This window comes from Pristis pectinata, chromosome 6 (genome assembly GCF_009764475.1).
Source record: "Pristis pectinata isolate sPriPec2 chromosome 6, sPriPec2.1.pri, whole genome shotgun sequence".
Classification (NCBI taxonomy): domain Eukaryota; kingdom Metazoa; phylum Chordata; class Chondrichthyes; order Rhinopristiformes; family Pristidae; genus Pristis; species Pristis pectinata.
The window spans coordinates 9,958,194-9,980,736 of NC_067410.1; the positions used below are offsets into that span (position 1 = coordinate 9,958,194).

The window sequence follows — 22,543 nt, forward strand, 5'->3', positions numbered from 1 at the left end:
GAAATCCACTATAATGCAAGCTCTTTATAATGTGCATTACAAATGTTTTTTGTCCCCATTTCAATTATAGGTAGTCGCCAAAGAAGCATGGGAAAACCACAGGTTAAGGAACAACTCCATCATTGTGGATATCTTCCATGGGCTATTTAAATCAACTCTAGTTTGCCCACACTGTTTAAAAGTTTCTGTGACCTTTGATCCATTCTGCTACTTAACGCTCCCATTACCCATGAAGAAGGACCGCACCATGGAAATTTTCCTTGTGCGGGCAGATCCAGAGTCAAAGCCAACCCAGGTTAGCACTCATTCTCTGCATAAATGAAATATTATCTGGTTGTTAGATGAATTGCCGACTGTAAGTTGCCCTGGGTGTGGATGGGTTGGAGGGGGACATGAGTAATGTCAAACTGTGAGAGAAAATAGATTACAGGGAAATATTTGGGCAATAGGATTACATCAATGAGTTGAAGAGATGTGAACATTCCAACTTTTAAGGGAAAGTTAGTGCGAGATATAAACCTGTGAGAAGTCAAGGTTAGTTGAGTTAATTTTGGATTGCTGAAGAAAAGGAATGTAGTAAAGGTGACACAAATGTCCCTGTGCAGTAAACTCCTAATTCCAAGTATTCATTTCAAGCCAATGTGTATAGTCCAATGATTAATCATTGTTACATCTATTTGTACGTTTTTAAATTAAGAACAGAATTATTAATTTTACCATTTTTGTGGTGTGGATGCTTTAGTAGAAACAATTACCGATAAGGGAAGTGACTTACAAGATTAGAATGATGTATGGTCGAAAAAACTTGTCACTTTGCTTTGACGTCCATGCTGAGATATGATGCTAACAAACTGAGGGCATTTCTTGCTATCACTAAATGCATGCTTTTCTTTTGTGATTTTTCTTTGTGCTTTATTAATGGACTGCTTATTTTACAGTATAGGGTAATCGTCCCAAAGATGGGTTCAATTTCAGATATATGTACAGCCCTTTCTCAAATCTCAGGAGTTGCTGCGGAAAAGGTAAAATCTTCCGCTTTTGACTCTAATATTACATATAACATTAGAATTGGTCCATTACTTTAGAAGTCTTTTTTTTGCATTATCCTAGAAAGACTTGGGAGCAGGAGCTCATTTGGTTGCAATAACATTTCTAAAGCAGGACGTTCTATTATCTGCTCCAGAGACATGAACACAAAAACAAGGTAGAACAATGCTACACTATCGGAGGTGCCATCTTTCAAATGAGACATTTTAATGAAGGCCTGTCTGTTCTCTGGGCATTAAAGATACCATAACACCAGACCAAGGAGAGCAAGTAGTTCTACCTAGTGTCCTGACGAACACTTATTCCTCATCAGTATTACCAAAAGAGATTAATGTCATTTTTACATGTTTTATTTTTGCAGGCACTTATGTGCAGCTCTTCATTATAATAGCGACTACACTTGTAAAGTACTTTATTGTTGGTGAAGTGCTTTGGAATATTCTGAAAGTAATTCATAAGCACCGTATGAATACAAGCTTTTTTTTCCTTAGTACATGCTCATGTTTTCTGTCAATGAATTATATCTATTTAATCTGAGCTGAAATAAAGAAACAAAAATGTGGGAGATGGTCAGCAGTTAGGCAGCATCTTTGGTGAGAGAAAGTGTTTCAGGCCAATGACTTTCATCGGGAAGAATAGCAGAAAGTTGCTATCAACCGTGAAATAAATAGTTCAGCTTTTTAATACATCAACTGGCAGGCCGTGACTAGTGGGGTGCCACAGGGCTCGGTGCTGGGACCTCAGCTGTTTACGATCTACGTTGATGATTTAGATGAAGGCATTGTGAATAACATTAGCAAGTTTGCTGATGATACAAAGTTGGGTGGCAGTGCGACATGTGTAGAGGAAGTTAGGAGAATTCAAGGTGATTTGGATAGGTTGGGTAAGTGGGCAGATACTTGGCAGATGAAGTTTAATGTGGATAAGTGTGAGGTTATCCACTTTGGGAGCAGGAACAGGAAGGCGGATTATTATCTGAATGGTGTGGAGTTAGGGAAGGGGGAAATACAAAGGGATCTAGGAGTCCTTGTTCATCAGTCACTGAAAGTGAATGAGCAAGTGCAGCAGGCAGTGATGAAGGCTAATGGAATGTTGGCCTGTATTACAAGGGGAATTGAGTACAAAAGCAAAGAGATTCTTTTGCATTTGTACAGGGCCCTGGTGAGACCACTCCTGGAGTATTGTGTACAGTTTTGGTCTCCAGGGTTAAGGAAGGATATCCTGGCTATAGAGGGCGTGCAGCGTAGGTTTACGAGGTTAATTCCGGGGATGTCGGGACTGTTTTATGCTGAGAGGTTGGAGAGACTGGGATTGTACACGCTGGAATTGAGAAGTTTGAGAGGGGATCTGATTGAAACATACAGGATTATTAAGGGATTGGACAAGATAGAGACAGGAAATATGTTCCAGATGTTGGGGAAGTCCAGGACCAGGGGGCATGATTTAAGAATAAGGGCTAGGCCATTTAGGACAGAGGTGAGGAAAAACTTCTTCTCCCAGAGGGTTGTGAATTTGTGGAATGCACTGCCTCAGAGGGCAGTGGAAGCCAATTCTCTGGGCACTTTCAAGAAGGAGCTAGATAGGTTTCTTATAGATAGGGGAATCAAGGGATATGGGGACAAGGCAGGAACAGGATATTGATTGTTGAGGATCAGCCATGATCTCAAAATGGCGGTGCAGACTCGAAGGGCCGAATGGTCTACTTCTGCTTCTATTGTCTATAAACTTAATTGGAAACATTTTCTGGTGTCACCATTCTTGTGTGGATTCATTTCTAAAATGTGTAGTTCTCATTTAAAGTGTCTGTTGCTGTGTGAACTTTGGGCTGTCAAAGATGCTCAATTAATTAAGGGCTACCTCTCGATTGAATTGGTACCTATAGATGGAGATTTCTGGATGTCCTTTGTCAAAATTCTACTCTGTTGTTATCCTATCTAAAGATTAAATTTGCCTTTTTATATATGTATTTGAATGAATAATGTATATGTAATGAATAATGTATATAAAAAGAATATATATGAAAGAGAAAAATGTTTTAAGTTGCAGAGAAGTAGCAAGGGGAATGGATAGGACAAAGGGAATATCAGAAAGAGACCAGGGTTGCTGTGGGGTGAGTGATTGGGGCAGTTGGAGGCTGATAAAGAAGTGTGATGTGTTGCAAATGGAAGGTCAGGATGTGCTAATGGAGAGGGAAAAATCAAAAACAAAAAAACGGAGCCAATATCATAGTTGGGTGACTTGCAGCAAAAATGGCCATTTCTGATATACACAAAGTGAGTTATCAAAAGTTGTAGAATTCACTGTTGAGTGCAGAAGGCTCCCATGTGCCCAGATGGAAGATGAATGCCATTCCTCAAGCTTGCATTTGGTGTCATTGTTACAGTGCAGAATGCTACTGACCGATAGGTCAGAGTCTAAATAGGATGGAGAATTCAAGTGCCAGGCAACAGAAAATTCGTTCACAGGTACTCTGCAAAGTACTCTTCCAATCTGTGGTTTCTCCATTGTAGCAAAGGCCACATTGTGAACGTCAATGCAGAAGTGCAAATGAATCACTGCTTCACCTAGAAAGACTGTTTCAGTCACTGGGTTGGTTGGAAAGGAAGAGGTTACCTTGCTGCCTTCTAGAGAGATGATTGTAGTGGAAGAATATTTAAGAAAGGTGTTTCACAGATAACACTCATAGAGAACAACTACGGTCAGAACTTGTGACTTCCCTATATTAACTTGTTCCAAGTGTCTTTCCAACATTAAATATACACTTCCAAGATCTAAATAGCTCATTGATTTAGTCTAATAAACAGCGACATGATTTAAAACTGGTATACATTGCTTTCAGATGATAGTCACCGATGTTTACAATCATCGGTTCCACAAAACCTACCGACAAGATGAAGCCTTGAATCATATAATGGACAGGGACGATATTTTTGTGTAAGTGTAAAAGCCGCGACTTTCTTCCTTCCTTAATAATGTCTTACAGTTGTAATATATAATGTAATACAGTTCCCAACTTTTTTAATTGATCTGTTCTCAATATTTCTGCAGTTATGAAGTTTCTGGTGTTGGAGAAGATGAAAGTTCAAAATGCATCAACCTTCCAATTTATTTCCGTGAGAAAAGATTGCGATCCGCAAATACGTCTGCAGGCACTATTTTGTTTGGTCAGCCTTTGTTGATCTCAGTTCCCAAGGATAATCTTACTCTGGATAACTTGTATGACCTGATCCTTGCACGAATTTCGTAAGTTAACTAATTTTTTTTTCAATGGGAAAATGATCCTTTGAACATTTTATGTTTTTGCCTTTTTTAGTGTTTTATTTGCGCTGGTTTGTGGTTCCAATATTGTGGTTAAAATTCTTTTCAAATAACTGGCTTATTATAGTTTTGTCATGGTTGCATAAATACCATGCCATTACTGTTTGTACTTTATTTTAGAACAAGGAAAAGTCAGAAAACAAGCACACTTTCAATTGCAGAGAAGGCAGAAGGGTGTCAAAAACAGGGTATGTCTGTGATAGGGTGGCAACCCAAGAAAAACTGAAGGAGACAAATCGTGTTGGTGTGAGAGTTGTGAAGATTTAATTGCAACTGAATTGCCTGGAGGAGGTGTAAAAAGGTGATGACTGAGAGCAGAGGAGAGAGGTTAAAGAAAATCAGTGGTGGAACTGAGAGGCAGAACACAACAGTTGCTGAAAATCTGAAATAAAAGAATTCTGGAAGCATGTAACTAGAATGCCCTGTGGAACAGTTCTTAGCCCTGGATTATTTACAATCTATGTTAATGACTTGGAAGAGGGGGCAGAGTGCAAGTTTGTTGATGACATGAAAATGGGTGGGAAGGCATGTTGCGATACAGATATTTGGACTCTACTGCATGATGTAGATAAGTTGAGTGACAAATAGAGTTTAATGTGGGGAAAATGTGAGATCGTGCACTTTGGTAAGAGGAATCTAAAGGCAGACTGTTTTGTAAGGGCAGGGCCTGTTACCGTGCTGTATAGATAGGTTAAAAAGTTTACTTTTGCAAGGTATTTGAGGCCACACCTGGAGTATTGTGCAGTTTTGGTCACCTTATTTAAGAAAAGATATTCCAGTTTTGGAGTTAATCCAAAAGAGATTCACTGGGCTGGGCTAATGCCCAGGATAAAAGAGTTGTCCTATCAGAAGTTGCCAAAGAAAATGTATCTATATTCTTTGGATTTTAGAAGAATGAAGGATCTTATTGAAATCTACAAGTTCGTGAGGGAACTTGATGTGATCGATGTGGAGATGTTTCCACTAATGGGAGAATTTCAAATGAAAGGACATGGTTTCGAGATTAGGGAGCTGTTAAAACTCTGGTGCATAGAAACTTCTCACAGGTGCTTTCTCCCATATCCCAAAAGAGGAAGGTTAATTGGGGGGGGGGGGGGGGGGGGTAAAGAAATGGGATTGGTATAAATGGGTATTTGTTGGTTGGTGTAGATTCGGTGGGCTGAAGGCCCTGTTTCCATGCTCTAGAACACAGCTTGGATTTCTGGTAAATGTAAAGGGAATATATTCATGTACTCTGTTAGCTTAAACTGTGGTCCATTAAGTTCCGTACTTGCCGTCTACAGAAAACATTTTGTCCATGACATTAGGGAAGTCCATTGGTGGGTCCTTGTCTGTTGATGATCATGATGAAATGACTTGAGATGATGAACTAAGTTTGTCATTGTGATTCTTCTGGACCTATTTCTTCACTGCTATCTCACTTAGAAGATCTGTTCTCTGGTATGCTGGATTCAGGCTACTTTTCTCCCTTAAAATGCAATCTTATAGGCATTAATCATCCCTCAAACTATTTTAAAATTATTTTTATTTTGAACAATAGATCTTTATTCACTGTTTTCTTATTCAAGTTGCATCATTTTGGTCTTTTATTTTAAAAATCACTCAGTTAGCTCCTCCAAAGGAGTCCAACACAGGACCAGTCACATGAACCATTCAAATCAACAAGGATACAGTGCTATTTTTGGTGTCCAGGAATAAATGTAACTAAATACTTTACAACAACGGAGTCAAGTCTGGAAAACTTCTATCTGGATATGAACTTCACCTGAAAGCAAATCTTGACTTGCCTGGTCCATGCTTTTTCTTTGAACTGCTGTTCATATGGCTTAGCCTAGCTCTTGTTTGTGGAACTGTAGGACTTCTTTTTGTAACTTACATTTTTAATATTTTGATGCTTTCAGGGAAAAGTAGTGCAATTGATTCAAATGAAAGCACATTATAGTTTACAGTGTAAACTTCATATAATTGTCCTAATAAGAAATACATCACTCTATTTTCATTTCAGTCGTTATGTGAAACAAACACACAAGGAAATAATTGAAAGCAATAACAGTGGAAGCCAGAGCACAGACAATGGCTTGTCCAGTGAGCCAAATGGTCTTGGTGATGAAGGTACTATTACATCATTCTGCATTATCTTTGTTATAACAGAATATATTTGGTGAACTGGTTTCTTCCTGATGCTATCACTAATCAAGCTGGCCAAGTCCTGAAGGATGTAACTTCCACCTGGGTATATTGGAGTAGGTGACCAAACCTCTGCAGGGGATAAACTACTTGACCTTGACCTCACCAGCCTACTTATTTTAGAAGCCTGTTTCCATTCCCAATTCACAATCCCACCCAGCTTTGTGTCATCAGAAAACTTAGAAATATTACTTTTGGTTCTCTTATCCAAATTAATGATATATCTTGTTGAATAGCTGTGGCTGAAGCACTATTTCCTTGTAGTTCTCCATTTGTTAGTGCTTGCCATCCCAAAAAAGACCCATATATTCCTATTTCCTGTCCAGTTTTTAATCCCATAAATGTAATTATACACACTGACTTCTTACATGGTACTTATAACCGAAGGCCTTCTGGAAATCAAAATACACCACTATACTTCCAGTTACGTCCTCGAGCAAGATTTCCCTTTCATAAATTTGCTCATCTTCTCTAATTTCATTGATGTTTTCTAAGTGCCCTGTTCCCACATTCCTTACAATGAACTCTAGCATTTTCCTCGCCTTGATGGTAGGCTAACTGTAGCTCCATGTTTTCTCTCTCCTTCAACTGGTGGGGTGATATTTTCTCTTCTCTAATCCACTGGAATCATTCCATTATGTATAGAATTTTGGAAGGTAACCACTACAATTTCCATGGCTACTTCATTTAGTACTCTGGAATGCATTTTATTACTGCTTTTAATAGTCTAGGGGATATTTCATCGAGGCCTAGCAATTTACCAACTTTGAAAAATGATAAATCCCTCAATGCTCTGTTGCCTTATTTATCCCATAAATATCCATTTGCTTTAAATGATACTTTGGCATCGTACACCATTGTGTAGGCATTCACAAAATATTCATATTCTTCCCCGTCCACACACAGTTTACCTTTTTGGTTCTAAATAGACTTTTTTTTAGAAGCATGAACAGCTGTGTTATACTGCTTGAATTAAGATTGTTCAAAATTGTAAGGCCATGAGAATGTGGGCAGTGGAATTAGTTTTGAACTGGTGCAGCAAAATCTACTTTTCATGATGGTAGAGCAATTTGGGATGCTTTGGTCAAAAGGGCACTCCCTGTGCTGTAAATTCCACTGGTTCACAAATACTTTTGTGCACTTTTTATGTGATGATAGCAGCCATTCAGTATATTGAACTGTAATTGAATTCATCTTTGTCTTTATTAATCTGTAGCTGTACTAAAATTGTTGCAAAGCTTAATTTTGATACATTTCCAGATTGGTTATCTGATTTTACTAATTCAGTTCAAATAAAAGATTTCATTTAATTTTGAAAAGCTTTGATTCTCTTATTTCCATTTGATTGAATGTGCTATTGATACATACTTTAAAAGAAAGAGATTGAGAGAAAAATATCTTTGACTAAGAGAATGTAGAAATGACTTCATTTTAACAACCAGTTTTCTGATTTTTTTTTTAGTCCTAATTACTACAGTCAGCTAATTTGTTTTGCATTCTTTAGATGAGGAGGAGATGGATCTTCAAAATGTAATGGGAGATAATGAGGAACCTGGCTCTGAACCAGAGAACAGCCAGTCTGATGGCTCTGCAGCTGATGAGAATGATAAGAGGGAAAATGGGCCCACTAAGCACACCACCAAAGAAAGTACACAGAACTATAGAAGGAAACTATTCACCTTCAATTTGGTGAATGCGTATGGTACCTCAGATTTCAGCTCTATTACAGAAGATGGATCGTTTCTCAAGTTAAGCTGTAAGTCCCACAGTTGTACAACTAAATTGAAAATATAAAATCCATAAATAAGAAACTTGCTCAAACTTCTTTCAAAGCCCATTGGGCTCTTTTTCCAATTTATTAATTTCCTAAGGAAGACACTGGAGTTCAACCTATTAAAGCACCATGCAGTCATGAGTCTTTGGAGCACTCATGCTCAGAGTAGTGGAAGCAGAGTATTTGAATATTTTTAAGGTAGAGGTAGATGGATATTTGATAAGCAAGGGGATAAAAGGTAACCACAAGTGGAAGGGAATGCAGAGTTGAGATTATAATTAGATTACCTATGGTCATATCAAATGGCAGAACATGCTTAAAGGGGCCAGTTGGTTTACTCCTAATTTGTATATGTTGTAAAATAATATTTGAAGGCTTTGTATCCTATTATGAACCTGCTGAAAATCCAAATACATTATAGACAATGGACAAATCTTGTTCAATAATCTAATTCCTTAGAAGATATTTCACAGCCTGTAGCATTAAACATGTATGCCATTGTGTTACCACTATTTCGTATTTAATTTTATAAGTCATGGTGTGAAATTTGCTAACCAAGTTCATGTCATAATAGCTGTCCTTAAGAGAGTTGATACATTTTACAATTTACCAAATTCCACTTCTCTCTTTCACCGCTCCCATTCCACTGGGTGGAGTCACAGAAAGATACAGCATGGAGACAGGCCCTTTGGCCCATCGAGTTCACACTGACCTTCAACCACCCATTTTCACTAATCCCACCTTAATTTCATTTATTCTCCCCAAATCCAACTCCCCACCTGCCCTCAGATTCTACCACTCGCCTATACACTAGGGACAATTTACAATGGCCAATTAACCTACCATGTGTTTGGGATGTGAGAGGAAATTGGAATTCCCAGAGGAAAGGCATGTAGTCACAAGAAGAACATGTAAACTCCGCACGGAGAGCACCCGAGGTCGAGATGGAACTGAATCTGTGGCACTGTGAAACAGCGGCTTTACTAGTTGCACCACTGTTCCGCTCTTAAAATACTTGTATATTATATCTGCTGTATATTTGGCAATGAAATTAGAATAAAAAGTTTAATGATCTCTCGGGTAAAATGCAATATTAAAAATGACATCATTAGCTTATGCAAAATGCTCTCACTTTATAAACGTATGACTCCCTCTGACTATGGTTATATTTGTTCATTTAAAAGTTCCATATGTAGCAATGCAAAGTAATTGCAATCTGCGAGACATATTACAAGCATTACAGTAGTGACAAATTTATTTTTACATATAATTATAACATTAATCAAAACTAACTCTCAAAAATCAGCAAAATAAACTCAAGATTCTCTTGGTGTGATTCGTAACTAAATGTATGTTTTTTTTCTAGCACATTCCACAATTGCTCTAGACTGGGATCCTGAAATCAAAAAGATGTACTATGATGATCAAGAAGCTGAGGTAACTATATTTTCTCTGGTAGATTTAGAGCACCATTAGAACAAATTGAATGTATTTTTGTCTGAGAGAAGAGGTGCACAGCAGGATAAGGAAATTGATTGGGAGAGGCCAAAGACATGATAAATAATTTAGTAGGGCAATGAGACAGCCTACCAGTAGTTTTGATAAAGAATTGGAGGTAGTCTTGTGTTACCGAAATAAATGGAGCTTGCAACATGAAGCAAATATCATCACCCACATTGGTTATAACATCAGTGGAGTTACAGAGTACAGAAACAGGCCCTTCAGCTCAATTCGTCTGTGCTGACCATGTTGCCTAATTGAGGTTGTCCCATTTGCCTGCATTTGGCCCATAACCCCCTAAACCTTTCCTGTCCAAATGTCATTTAAATGCTGTAATTATACCTGCCTCTACCACTTCCCCTGGCAGCTCATTCCATATAGTCGCCACCCTCTATGTGGAAAAAGTTGCCCCTCAGGTCCCTTTTAAATCTTTCCTTCTCACTTTAAACCTATTCCCTCTAGTTTTGGACTTGATCTGTATGAACGGTATGCAAGACTAGTTTTTCACTGTACCTCCGTACAAGTGACAATAATAAACCAATACCAATACCCCACCCTGGGGGCAAGGTTTTGGCTAATTCACCTTATCTTTGCCTTTCATGATTTTATGTCACCCCTCGGCCTCCTATGCTCCAGGGAAAGAAATCCCAGCCTATCCAGCCTCATAACCCAAGCCCTCCAGTCCCCATGGCTATCAATGATGCAAATATCTCTAAGGGGCCCTGTAATTTCTTCCTTAGCTTCCCCCAATGTCCTTGGATACACTTGATCAGGCCCTATCTACCTTTATGCTTTTTAAGACCTCCAGCACCTCCTCTTCTGCAATGTGGACTCTCTTCAAGACATCGCTGTTAACTCCCCTGAGCTCCCTCGCATGCTTGTCCTCCTCCACAGTAAATACAGACGAGAAATATTCATTAAGGACTTCGCCCATCTCCTGTGGATCCACACATGACCTCATTGATCTTTATAGGGCCATATTCTCTCCCTAGTTACTCTTTTGTCCTTGATAGACTTGTAGAATCTCTTTGGATTCTCCTTTTACCTTATCTGCCAAAGCTATCTCATGAAAAACTGCTCTATCCTTGTTTTTGTTTTATGAATTTTCAATGTGTGAAACTAATACATGGATAGAATTTAGTTACTTTTACTCTTAAAACATTTCTTGAAGTGTATTGTGGTTTAGCTAAATTGAGCAGTGTCACTGAATCAGTATCAACAATAATTTTCATTATTTGGTCATGGCAATTCATTTTTAATGGCCCTTTTTGTTTTAATGGACATGCAGAGCAAGCCAATTGTTTAAGCAGCTTCATTTGACGCACAATAACTACTTTAAGACAGAACATCACTGAACAGATAAAAATTATTCAAAGAAATGCTTGTTATAAGTCAAAATGGCTAGAAAATTAATTAATTGTAAAGAGGCACAATTGAGTCCATAAAAATCATAAAATTTGCGTCCTTTGATTACCAGTCCTGATTATTTTGACTTTTCTAACATCTTTGACGTATGTGGTGATCTGTATTATGGCTTCTGTCTCTTATCATGGATTTTATTCATGGAGCGGTTTGGAGAACACTATATATGTAGATACAATTTTTGTGGTGTCATTGAATAATTGGATTAGGTGACTGTTAACTGAAAATAGGAATGTGTTTGTGATCTTGTTCATATTCACTTGGGAAGTAAATTGGATAAAAATACTTAGCACACTTGGGCAACATGTAAAATGTGAATTTTTCTTTTCCCAGGCATACGACAAGCATGAAAGTATGTCACAGCCTCAGAAGAAGAGAAGCTCAGTTGCACTGAAAGATTGTATAGACTTGTTTATTACAATGGAAGTATTGGGAGAGCATGATCTTTGGTTCGTATAGCTGCTTTTTTAATTCTACCTCTATCCCTCTGCATCTCCCTCCCATTTGCTTTTGTGCTCTGACCTTTCAGCTTCTGGAGTAGACTGGTTCAAATCTGAGTTCAAGTAGGTTTCAACAATTGAAGCAAACCAAAATGCAAATAAAATGGTAATGTCTTTGTGAAAGAGTTTTGCCCAACCATCTGGTAAAGCATCACTGATATACCATCATAATTAGCATTCTTTGATACTGAGCTATGTGGCTAAAGGTTTACTGTATGTGACAATGTGATTTTAGATGAGATAATGGAACAGAGGGACCTAGGAGTGCAAGTGTATAGTTCATCGAAAGTGGTGTCACAGGTAAACAGGGTGGTGAAAAAGGTGTTTAGCATGCTGGCCTTCATCAGTCAGGGCATTAAGTATAGGAATTGGGACATTATGTTGCAGTTGTATAAGTCGTTGGTGAGGCTGCACTTGGAGTACCATTTATAGTTCGTCACCCTGTTATAAGAAAGACATTAAACTGGAATGAGTGCAGAAAAAGTGTGAGGATGTTGCCAGGACTAGAGGGCCTGAGTTATAGGGAGAGGTTGGCCAAGATGGGTTTTTATTTCTTGGAACATAGGAGAATGAGGAGTGGCTGTATAGAAGTGTTTAAAATTGAGAGACATAGATAGGGTGGACGGTAACAGTCTTTTCCCCAGGGTTTGGGGAGTCCAAAATTAAGGGGCATAGATTTACAGTGAGAGGGGAAAGATTTAGAAGAGACCTGAGGGGCAACTTTATCATGCACAGGGTGATGAGTATATGGAACAAGCTGCCAGAGGAAGTGGTTGAGGCGGGTACAATGATATCATTCGAGAAGTGTTTGGATAGGTACATGGAGGGGTGGGGCTTAGAGGGATATGGGCTGAACACAGGAAATTGGGACTAGGTGGGTGGGCACCATGGTCAGCATGAACTGGTTGGGCTGAAGTGCCTGTATCCGTGCTGTATTGCTCTATGACTGTTTCCTGTTGCTGCATTTTTTTCAATCATTGCACCTTGTATCTTTTATGATTGCTTGACTGAGCAACATTAGCCTTTTGCCATCTTCATTTTGTCTCTGTGTTGTGGGTGATGTTGATGCTAGTTTATTTTCATGTCCCACATCGGTTTAAAAAAAAAATTAGGAAGAATATTTATTCTGTTCAGGCCAATCAAGCCTCAGCCATAAGTCCACTCTCAACAATGTCAGCATGACATCTTGATGTTTATATCTGCCTGCCATCTGGTGGTCCCTGAGGCAAAAGCCTCCACTTTGTAAGAAAGCACAACTTTAAACCATCCTGGCGAGGGGTCAACATCAGACTAGAAAAACTGAAGTAGAATTGAGAGGCAAAAAACACGATCATTGTTCTGGGTAATGATCAATTTTCATTTCAAATTAAATGCATCCTTCAGAAAGTAAGTATCTTGTTGTCTCTGCAGGTACTGTCCAAAATGTAAAAAGCACCAGCAGGCCACTAAGAAGATTGACCTGTGGTCACTACCAAAGATCCTTGTGGTACATCTGAAACGTTTCTCTTATAATAGATATTGGAGGGATAAACTTGACACTTTAGTAGAGTTTCCTATAAGGTAAGAGCTTTTAGTTCGAAACATTGAATTAGTTACAGGCTGATTTATTTTATGGTATTTTGGAATAAACATTTTAAATTGCTCTTATCTGTCCAACACCTTTGCACGTGAAATCAACTGAATATAAAATGGAAATGGGGCAAAAAGGGCAAACTAACTTTTGAGAGAATTCTATCATTTTAAAGCAATAGCCTCCATTAGTTACATACATTAGCACCATCAGTCCTGTATCCAAAGAGACTGTTCCTAAGGAGGCTCTCAGCCAAAACCAAAGTAGAAGAAACCACCTTAAGGGGCTTCCTCTTTGCCAATGACTGCACTCAGTGCAAGCTCAGAAGCTGATATTCAGGAAAGCTTGGGCAAATTTGCCAGTGCCTGTGGCAACTTTGGCCTCGCAATTAGCACAAAGAAGACAGAAATTATGCACCAAACAACCCATTCACAGAACGAAACATCCTTGTGATTGATCAGAGGCTTTCAGTAGTGGTCAAGTTTGCTCTGCTTTTGGAAGACTGAAGTATGGGGACCGAGAGGAATCAGCCTAAAGACCAAGCTGAAGATGTACCCTGCTGTAGTCATACCCACTTTATGCTTGCAAGAAGTGGACAGTGTACAGCAGACATGCCGGACAGCTTAACCACTTCCATGTGACCTATCTGCGCAGAATCCTTCACATCAAGTGGTGAGGCAAGATTCCAGACACAGACATTCTATTGCAAATAAATCCTCCCCAGCATTTACACATTGCTGAAAGAATCACAGATCAGGTGGGCAGGACACGTCAGAAGAGTGTCTGATGACAGAATACCAAAGCGGCTACTTTATGGGGAGCTGACTGAGGGCAAATGATCAAGTGGTGAATAGAAAAGGAGATTCAAAGACTTTCTTAGAACATTCCTGAAGAGTTTCAACATTGACACATACCACAGGGAACAACTAGCACTGGATCATTTTGTTTGGCGTACTAGCATTAAAAGGTGGTGCTCGCTCATCTGAGGAAGCCAGAATGGAGGAAGCAATGAGGAAAAGAGAATCTCGCAAATCAAGAGCTGCTGGTGCTACAGCATTCTTACACCTCTGTCTTCTGTGAGAAAGGAACTTTCCAGCCCGTGTCGGTCTAATTAGCCACCTGTGTATACATCGCAACACTATGGACTAGATGCCGTGATCTTCCTCAAGAACGGGTGAGAACAACATGAAAAGCATCAGAAGACCTGAAAATCGCCTCATCTGTCCAGAACAGCAAACTTTACTCGACGTCTTGCCTTGCTCCTGCTTATCACTTGCAATACTTCGTCAGCAGTTCATGGAGATGTGCAACACAATTTTTGGTTGCCACAATTTGAGCATTGTAATGTATTTCAAACTTATCAATCTGTCTTCCAGTTTTCTAAAACTAATTGAAAATGTTAAGACTGCAGATGCTGGTAATCTGAAGAACAGAAAATACTAGAAACACTCTTAGCGCAGATACCTGACCTATGTAGTTCCAGCATTCTCTGCTTTAATCAATTTTCTGACTTTTCTGCCTACTTCTTGCTAGATTGCCTATCCTATAAAATATGAAGTTACTAAGTTACGAATAAACATTTACCAAGAGGTTTCAAGGCTTCTTATCAGAAGTAACATCAATTAGTAAGCTAATTACATGGATCCAGTGATAAAATGTATTGGGAACATATGAAAATGCATTTTCTATATATTGAGGCATTAATAATTAAAATGTTTTAAATTATTTTGTAGGGACTTGAACATGTCAGAGTTTGTCTACAACCCCAAAGCAGGTCTTTGCATGTATGATCTTGTTGCGGTATCAAACCACTATGGTGGAATGGGCGGAGGCCACTGTAAGTAACTTTACATATTTTACTGCAAATAGGAAGATATTAACAAAATTTATGCAGCCCAAGTATAACTTGCCTCCTTTCTGTCAACAGATACTGCATATGCTAAAAATAAAATTGATGGGCAGTGGTATTACTTTGATGACAGCAGTGTCTCAGGAGCATCAGAAGATCAGATTGTAGTAAGTTGCTGTATTTACGACATAATTTTATGGTTTTATTTGGGAGTTTCTTATTAACAAATATGATTTTTGTAATACCAATCTGCAGGCAAAAGTTTTGTCAAATGTGGGCAGTTTGCCTTTTGCATACAAGGTTATTATATGCTTTGACACTTTCTTCGTAAACTCCTAACTCCTCCCCACACTGAAAGGACCTTTCACTAGTCTACATCCTCCTACTGAGCCCCATCTATGAAAGCCATTGGTTTGTTTTCTTTGCAGATATTGTTCTCCTGTTGTGGACAATGCTATCAAGATTACATTGATTGCCCATGTTTCGATGATATAAAAAAACCTATAAATTCAGTCTTATTGTTGCTGTCAGTGTATCCTGAAAATCATTGTATTTTTTCTTCAAGTAGGATTTTGACTGCTAAATTTCAACAAGAAAATAACTGGGTGAAAGCAGTTTACTAACATTAGTAAATAACAAACGTCATTATAAAATAGCCTTTCATGTTTTTAACTTTGCTATCACAACTCTGCCATCTGAGGTCACCCTAGTTGGAAGGGTCTAGGTTCAAAGACTTGAGCACAAAAATCTAAGCTGATCCTCCAAGAAAATACAAAGGAATTACTATGGAAAGGCATCTAAGGTGCAACGTTAAACTGAGCCTGTAGTCAGGTGGACAAAAAAAGTCCACATTGAAGAGTAAATATCCCTGGAGTCTTGGCCAGAATTAATCATTCAAAAATTATCTTTTTAGTATTTAAAAAAAAAAAGTCATCTTTATAATTTTGCTGTTAGTGGGAGCTTGCTGTGGACAGAATGACTACCAAGTTTCCTACATTAAGCCAACTACTTTTCAAAAAGTACTTCACTGGCTTTGGGCTACCCTGAGGTTGTAAAAGTTGATATATAAGTGCAAGTCTGTATCTTCTCATCATTTCCTGTTTGCTTCTGTTTAGTCTGAGCTGAACTTCAAATCTCTTGCCTAGTCTATTGAACACCACAGTTTGATTTCCAATATTCTCTGCTGTTTCTGTTAATTTTTTTTATGTAAAGAACTTGCTTCCCCAGCTTTAGCACACACTATTTTAACCTCATGCAGTACCCCACCACCCACATCTTACCACATTAATCCTTGTTCACTGCCCTGATCCCTCCCAATTCTACTGCTGCACAATCCCACATTTATAGATCTCTCACTGGATACACTTAACACAGCTTTGATCCCAAGTCTTAAACTCCACAACCTGTTCTTGATTAATGGTAGAGACTTTAGCTGCTACAGTTTTGATCACTGTATTTATGCGTAGAAGTTGCAACATGGAAGTGGATCCAATATATCCATGTTGGCATGAGACGGTCATTTTAATTCCTTGAGCACCCTTTCTTTCACTCATCTAATCTTAACAGTTCCTGGCTAATCCTTGAATTGAATTCCACAACCTCTCAACTTCTAAGAAAACATTTTTCATACTCTTGCATTTAATCTTTGTCTCTTCATTCTTGGCCCTTCAACTATTGGAAACTGTCTACTTTTATTGGGTTTATCCCAGTCTTTTAATGTCTACAATTAGATTATCCCCCAAAAAACATTTTGAATCTTTACCTCACTTTATCCACCTTCAAAACCCTCTTTATTAAAACCCTCCCCTCACTACATTGCCCTTGTTTTGTTCCCAGCCCAGAGTTGGTGCACTGCCTGATATTGTATTGTCAACTTACTTTGTGTGAAGGATTTCTGTGAACTTTTTGTACAGCCTTTTTTTTGGTTGGTTGCAAAATGAGTCAGTGGAATTGTGCATTGATGTTTGGAGCATAGTTTGAGTTCAAGGTTGTGATTCTGAACAGTGAACTTCTATCCATTCAATGAAGTGAAAGATGCTTTCTTCAAAGTGGGAATTTGATGTGATTGTTGGTGCATTTCCAGTTTAAAGTAATAGTAGAGTCCTGGTTTTAAAGTGAACATAAATTCTAATGCAGAGTATTTCCCACGTCCCATTTGGTGTTCTCAATTTGTTATTCCAGCCTTTGGGCCTTTGATACCTCACAGTTAGCCATTTTTCTTCATTGACTTGTTTGGCAAGTACCTCAAGATTGATTCTGTATCTAGGTGAAGACAGGTGAAAACATCTGTGCCTTCTGAGAAGGTTCGCAAAACAACCAGGAACTGGAACATTGATGCATTACTTGACTGGCACAAAACACATCTGAACCTACTGAAATCACCTGGTTTCAGTACAGAAATAAATTCTCAATTTAAATCCATTGTTCTACATGTTGGCTTCTAAGTTTGTAATTCTGTTTTCAGAATGCATTTGGATAATTTTTTTAAATGCTTGCCTGATGATTCTGCAGAGAATTGGCTTCCAAGTTCTTAGCATTTGAATCAACCACTAGAATGTAAAGATTTTCATAACAACCTTATTTGTGCTGAAGCAATGTTGTTCCACTAAGTATTTGATCATAATTTGGGCTGTTTGAGCTCTATTTTCATTTAATATTGCAGTTAATAATGCAACTTTTAGAATTGGCTATTCTTGGCAGTTTAATTATAACATCAACTTACTGAAGGTCTGTCTCTTAAGTCCCTAACCCATCAAGATTGCTAAATATGTGTAAGCAATGCTCTTGTATCCTTCCTCCAGTGTTTCCACCACTTGGAAAAAGCACCTCTGTATATCCTCAAGTGACTTGACTCCGATCAAAAAATGGCTGAGAGGAGGACCTTGAGGATGCATTAAATGTCATTGTTTCATGATGTTGCAATGCAGTGCCCTGTGCCTTCTGACCACCAAAAACCAGATGCTAACTGTGATTTGTGTCTTTTTTTCTAGACAAAAGCAGCCTATGTTCTTTTCTACCAACGCAGAGATTCTTACAGCCATTATGACAGCCCATCTGCTTCCCTGAGTACTCCTACTGAAGAGAATGGTGAGAATAGAAAAAATGATGAGGACAAAATGGACACCAACTGAGCTAGAAGTACATATAAACTGTTTCTGGACAGTGCTGCTCTGTATCATCAGCACCAGCTGCCTTCGAGGGAGTAGGAGGGGGAAAAGAACCCTCTTGATAGCATCAACTTTTTAGAAGCAAAATGTGGATGACTAGATTGAACAGAAATGTCATTTGGTTAACCTTTGTTCAGTGGTGCTCTGGCTCAGAATCTACTGATGATTTCTGATGAATAAGAAACGAATGTCACTGTACTGTAAAATAAACAGCTTTGGAAATTTTTAAGTGAAGTTCTTCCTCCGCTATTTGACATCAGGGTTTTTGGTTTGGTTTATTTTTGGAAAAGGTTGCAGTTTTCCCCCAGTTCTTTCTCAAATTAATTTGGATTTTTTAAGTTATGTCACAAACCACTTGTATTGTTTCCTTATTGTTTTAATGGTATTTCTCTGCATGAATGACACCTCGCATCTTATCCTAGAAATCTTGCATTATAAATTTGTAGCAAAGCACTGGTTTATTTGTGGTTTGACTATTGTGACTGGGATACTAAAATTTGTAATATTATATTGTAATATAGGTGGCAGAGGAACAAAGGTTTCCAGCCCCAGGTAAGATACTGATCCAAACCAGCATAAGTTTGCTGTGTATGTATTGTAATGTAAATTTTACATCAGTTTCTTCTAGTCTTTTTGCCCAAACTGGCACTTTGTAAGTGGCTGGTTTTAATACATACGTCTACTTAAATAAAGACAATGATTGGAGTTGTGACTTGTCTATCATTTGGGTTCAGCTGAAATGGAAACAGATTTGTGGAGGTTCTTTGAATTGGCAATTTTTTGAAACTGATGAGCTACTATAAAAGTTATTATGACCTCTAATTTGCAATAGAACTTTGGAATGTAATTAATATATAACCAACCACCGTGCTCATGTAGAACATCCTACTATAGGCAACATTTTTTCAGTCTGTAGCTTCTGAATAATTTTCTCACAATATTTTCCTTAGAATTCTCCATCCTCCATCTAGAACATAGAACAGTACAGCACAATACAGGCCCTTCAACCCACCATGTTGTGCTGACCTTTAAACCTCGCCTAAGACTATCTAACTCCTTCCTCCCACATTTCCCTCTATTTTAAATTCCTCCATATGCTTATATAGTAATATCTTGAATTTGACCAATGTACCTGCCTCCACCACCACCCCAGGCAGCGCATTCCATGCCCCAACCACTCTCTGGGCAAGAAAACTTCCTCTGATATCTCCCTTGAACTACCCACCTATTACTTTAAAGGCATGACCTCTTGTATTGAGCATTGGTGCCCTGGGAAAGGGGTACTGGCTGTCCACTCCATCTATTAATATTTTGTGCACCTCTATCATGTCCCCTCTCATCATCCTCCTCTCCAAAGGGTTAAAGCCCTAGCTCCCTTAGTCTCTCCCAAACCAGGCAGCATCCTGGTAAATCTCCTCTGCACCCTTTCCAACGCTTCCACATCCTTCCTATAATGAGGCAACCAGAACTGGACACAGTACTCCAAGTGTGGTCTAACCAGAGTTTTACAGGGCTGCATCATTACCTCATCTCTATCAATCTATTGTATATTAAAATTACTAATTAGGTTCAAATATCCTACTTAATCTGAATAATGTACAATGTGCCTCTTGTTCTGCCACACCACAGATGTTGGCTTGTTATTAAAATGTGAAGTTTTTATCCATCTCCCTGCAATAAACAACCATATTTTAGATTCAGTTTGATGTCATTCAGCATTACAGCAATTCAAGGTAAAACATTATTACTGCTCCTTTCTCCCACCCTTGTTCCCATAGTGTTGGATTTGGCTTTCACATCAACCAGCAGATGAATGTTCTAAAATATTTCATTTCAGGATTACTATGGTGGGTGTTTTAACAATGATAAGTGGGAGAAAACTGCTGCCATTTCCAATTAATAACATGGTATTAAGTTGCAAATAGTAACCAGAGCAGGAATGTAAGGCTCCACTTTCCAGCCTGTTCCCCATAATCCTGTAGCTCCTTCATCTATTTCAGTTTTGAATATATTCATTGATTCTGCTTCCACAGTTCTCCTGTGGTAAGAGATTCTAGATCTGTGGCCTTCTGGAGATAGTTATTCACATCTTAAATGGGTGGCCCCTTTTCCTGTAACTATGCCCTCAAGTTGAGATTCGCTATCAGAGAGATCATCTCACATCTTCCTTGTCAAGACCGCTCAGAATCTTGTATGTTCATTAAAATCACCTCATTATAGGTCCAGCCTGTTTAATCATTTGACATAAAACATTCCTAACATTCCAGAATTCAATCTGATAGACCTTCTCTGAACTGCTTCCAAAGGAAGTGTATCTTAAATAAGACCAAAACCACACTCCAGGTATGGTCTCTCCAACACCCTGTAAAGTGGTAACACCATCCCTCTTGCAATAAAGGCCAAAATTCTATTTGCCTTTCTAATTGCTGTACCTTCATGTTAATTTTTGGGCTTTGTTATTTACACTCAGTCTCTTGCCATTTAAGTACTATCCTGTTCTTCCTCCTAAGTAGATAACCTCATATTTTCCTGCATTTCAACCCCATCTGCTAATTTTTTGCCCATTCATCAAGTCTGTTTCCCTTTTCATGTCTTGTACCTTCTGGAAATCCAAATCCATTGGTTCCCATTTATCCACCTTCCATGTTACATCCTCAGTTCCAATAAATGTATCCAACACCATTTCCTTTTCATAAAGCCATGTAAATTCTGCTTAATTGTGTTATGATTTTTTCACTGTCCTATTGCTATTACTCTAATAATACATTCAAGTATTTTCTCTGTGGTATATTTTAAGCTGCCTGGACAAAATGTTTGTTTTCTACCACCACTCTCACTTTACAACTTGCTCAGAGTCTAAGGAATGTTGCTTGATTACAATAAATGCATTCACTATCTGTCCAGCCACTTCTGTTAAGACCTTAGAATGTAGTCTATCGGGTCCAGAGGTTTGTTGGCCTTTAGCCTGTAAGATTGCCTTGTACATTTTCTCTTGTGGCAATTGTTTTAATTCCTCTCTCCCTCATTGTCCCTTGATTTTCTCCTATTACTGAGATACTTGTGTGCCTTCTCCCATTGAAGATGTGTGAAATTTTTCAAAGTCCCTGCCATTTCTTTGCATTATTAGTTCATTTCATCCTCTGACTCATTTCTATATGTAGAAGCTATCTTTATTTTTACTAGTTTATAATTTTCTCTCTTTTGTTTTCTAAGGTTTTTAATATTACCTATTGTGTTTGCTTTGTATCATCCATGGATTTAGACTCTGTCATGCAGTGTAGTTCATGAGGGAGCCAGCAGACTCCTTCCACAGTGACACATTGCTTTCCACTGTTTCTTATCCCCACCAATCCAATTCTACATTATGATCTTCAGGTCCAAGATCTCCCTGCCATATAGATCTCATCTTTTACAAATAAAATGCCACTCCTTTTCCTTTCTCTCTATGCTTCTAAAATGTCAAGTGCTCAGAAGATTACATTCCCAGCTTTGGGTGCTTTGCACCACTTAATACCTATGAGATCATATTTGTTATGTTCCATCAATTCTTTTATTTGATTAAGAATACTATGCAGCCTTAATTTTGTCTTTTTACCATATTCCCCAAATTTGACCCTCCTTGCATATCTGTCTCATCTCGTCACATAAAAGATGATGTTACTGGATTTGCCATTTTGCAGTCCATTGAAAAAGCATATTTATTGCCAATTTAAAATCCATAATTATCGAGTTCTGTTTTTGCTGCAAAAATAAATCTTTTTTTTAAAAATGGGTTTCTTTCTGAAATTCAGGTGATCAAGTTTTACTGATGTATACCCAAAAAAATAATTAAGTAAAAACTGGCACAAAACAATGGAATGTAGAACAATACAGCAAAGGAACAGGCCCTTTGCCCCACAATGTCTGTGTCAACCATGATGCCAGATTAAACTAATCCCATCTGTCTGTACGATCCACATCCCTCCATTTCCTGCATGTTTATGTGCCTCTCTGAATGCCTCTTAAACACTATTGTGTCTTCTTCCACCACCTCCCCAGGCAGCATGTTAAAACTAGATATATAACAGTACTCAAATATGAGCTTTGACTTCCAAACGTCACTTCCGCCAGCTATCTCCAGTTACTCCTAATATCAATTCCATTTGTGATGACTCAGCAAATGAAACAGTCCATTGCAGTAAGAGCTAGACAACGTTCAGACACAAGCCT

At 38.4% G+C, this 22,543-nt stretch overlaps 1 protein-coding gene across 2 annotated transcripts in view; it reads left to right on the plus strand.

The window, feature by feature from the left end:
- The window catches only part of usp4 (ubiquitin specific peptidase 4 (proto-oncogene)), a 65,125-nt gene extending 46,086 nt beyond the window's left edge, over window positions 1-19,039 (plus strand). For both annotated transcript variants that reach the window (XM_052017935.1, XM_052017936.1), the window contains 12 exons: window positions 71-295; window positions 939-1,022; window positions 3,887-3,981; window positions 4,096-4,290; window positions 6,371-6,477; window positions 8,057-8,308; window positions 9,693-9,763; window positions 11,582-11,697; window positions 13,159-13,308; window positions 15,052-15,155; window positions 15,246-15,334; window positions 18,158-19,039. In XM_052017935.1, the coding sequence (XP_051873895.1) occupies window positions 71-295; window positions 939-1,022; window positions 3,887-3,981; window positions 4,096-4,290; window positions 6,371-6,477; window positions 8,057-8,308; window positions 9,693-9,763; window positions 11,582-11,697; window positions 13,159-13,308; window positions 15,052-15,155; window positions 15,246-15,334; window positions 18,158-18,298 (1,629 nt within the window). In that variant the 3' untranslated portion in view covers window positions 18,299-19,039. The remainder of the gene's footprint in view (window positions 1-70; window positions 296-938; window positions 1,023-3,886; window positions 3,982-4,095; window positions 4,291-6,370; window positions 6,478-8,056; window positions 8,309-9,692; window positions 9,764-11,581; window positions 11,698-13,158; window positions 13,309-15,051; window positions 15,156-15,245; window positions 15,335-18,157) is intronic.
- The last annotated feature ends 3,504 nt before the right edge of the window (window positions 19,040-22,543 follow it).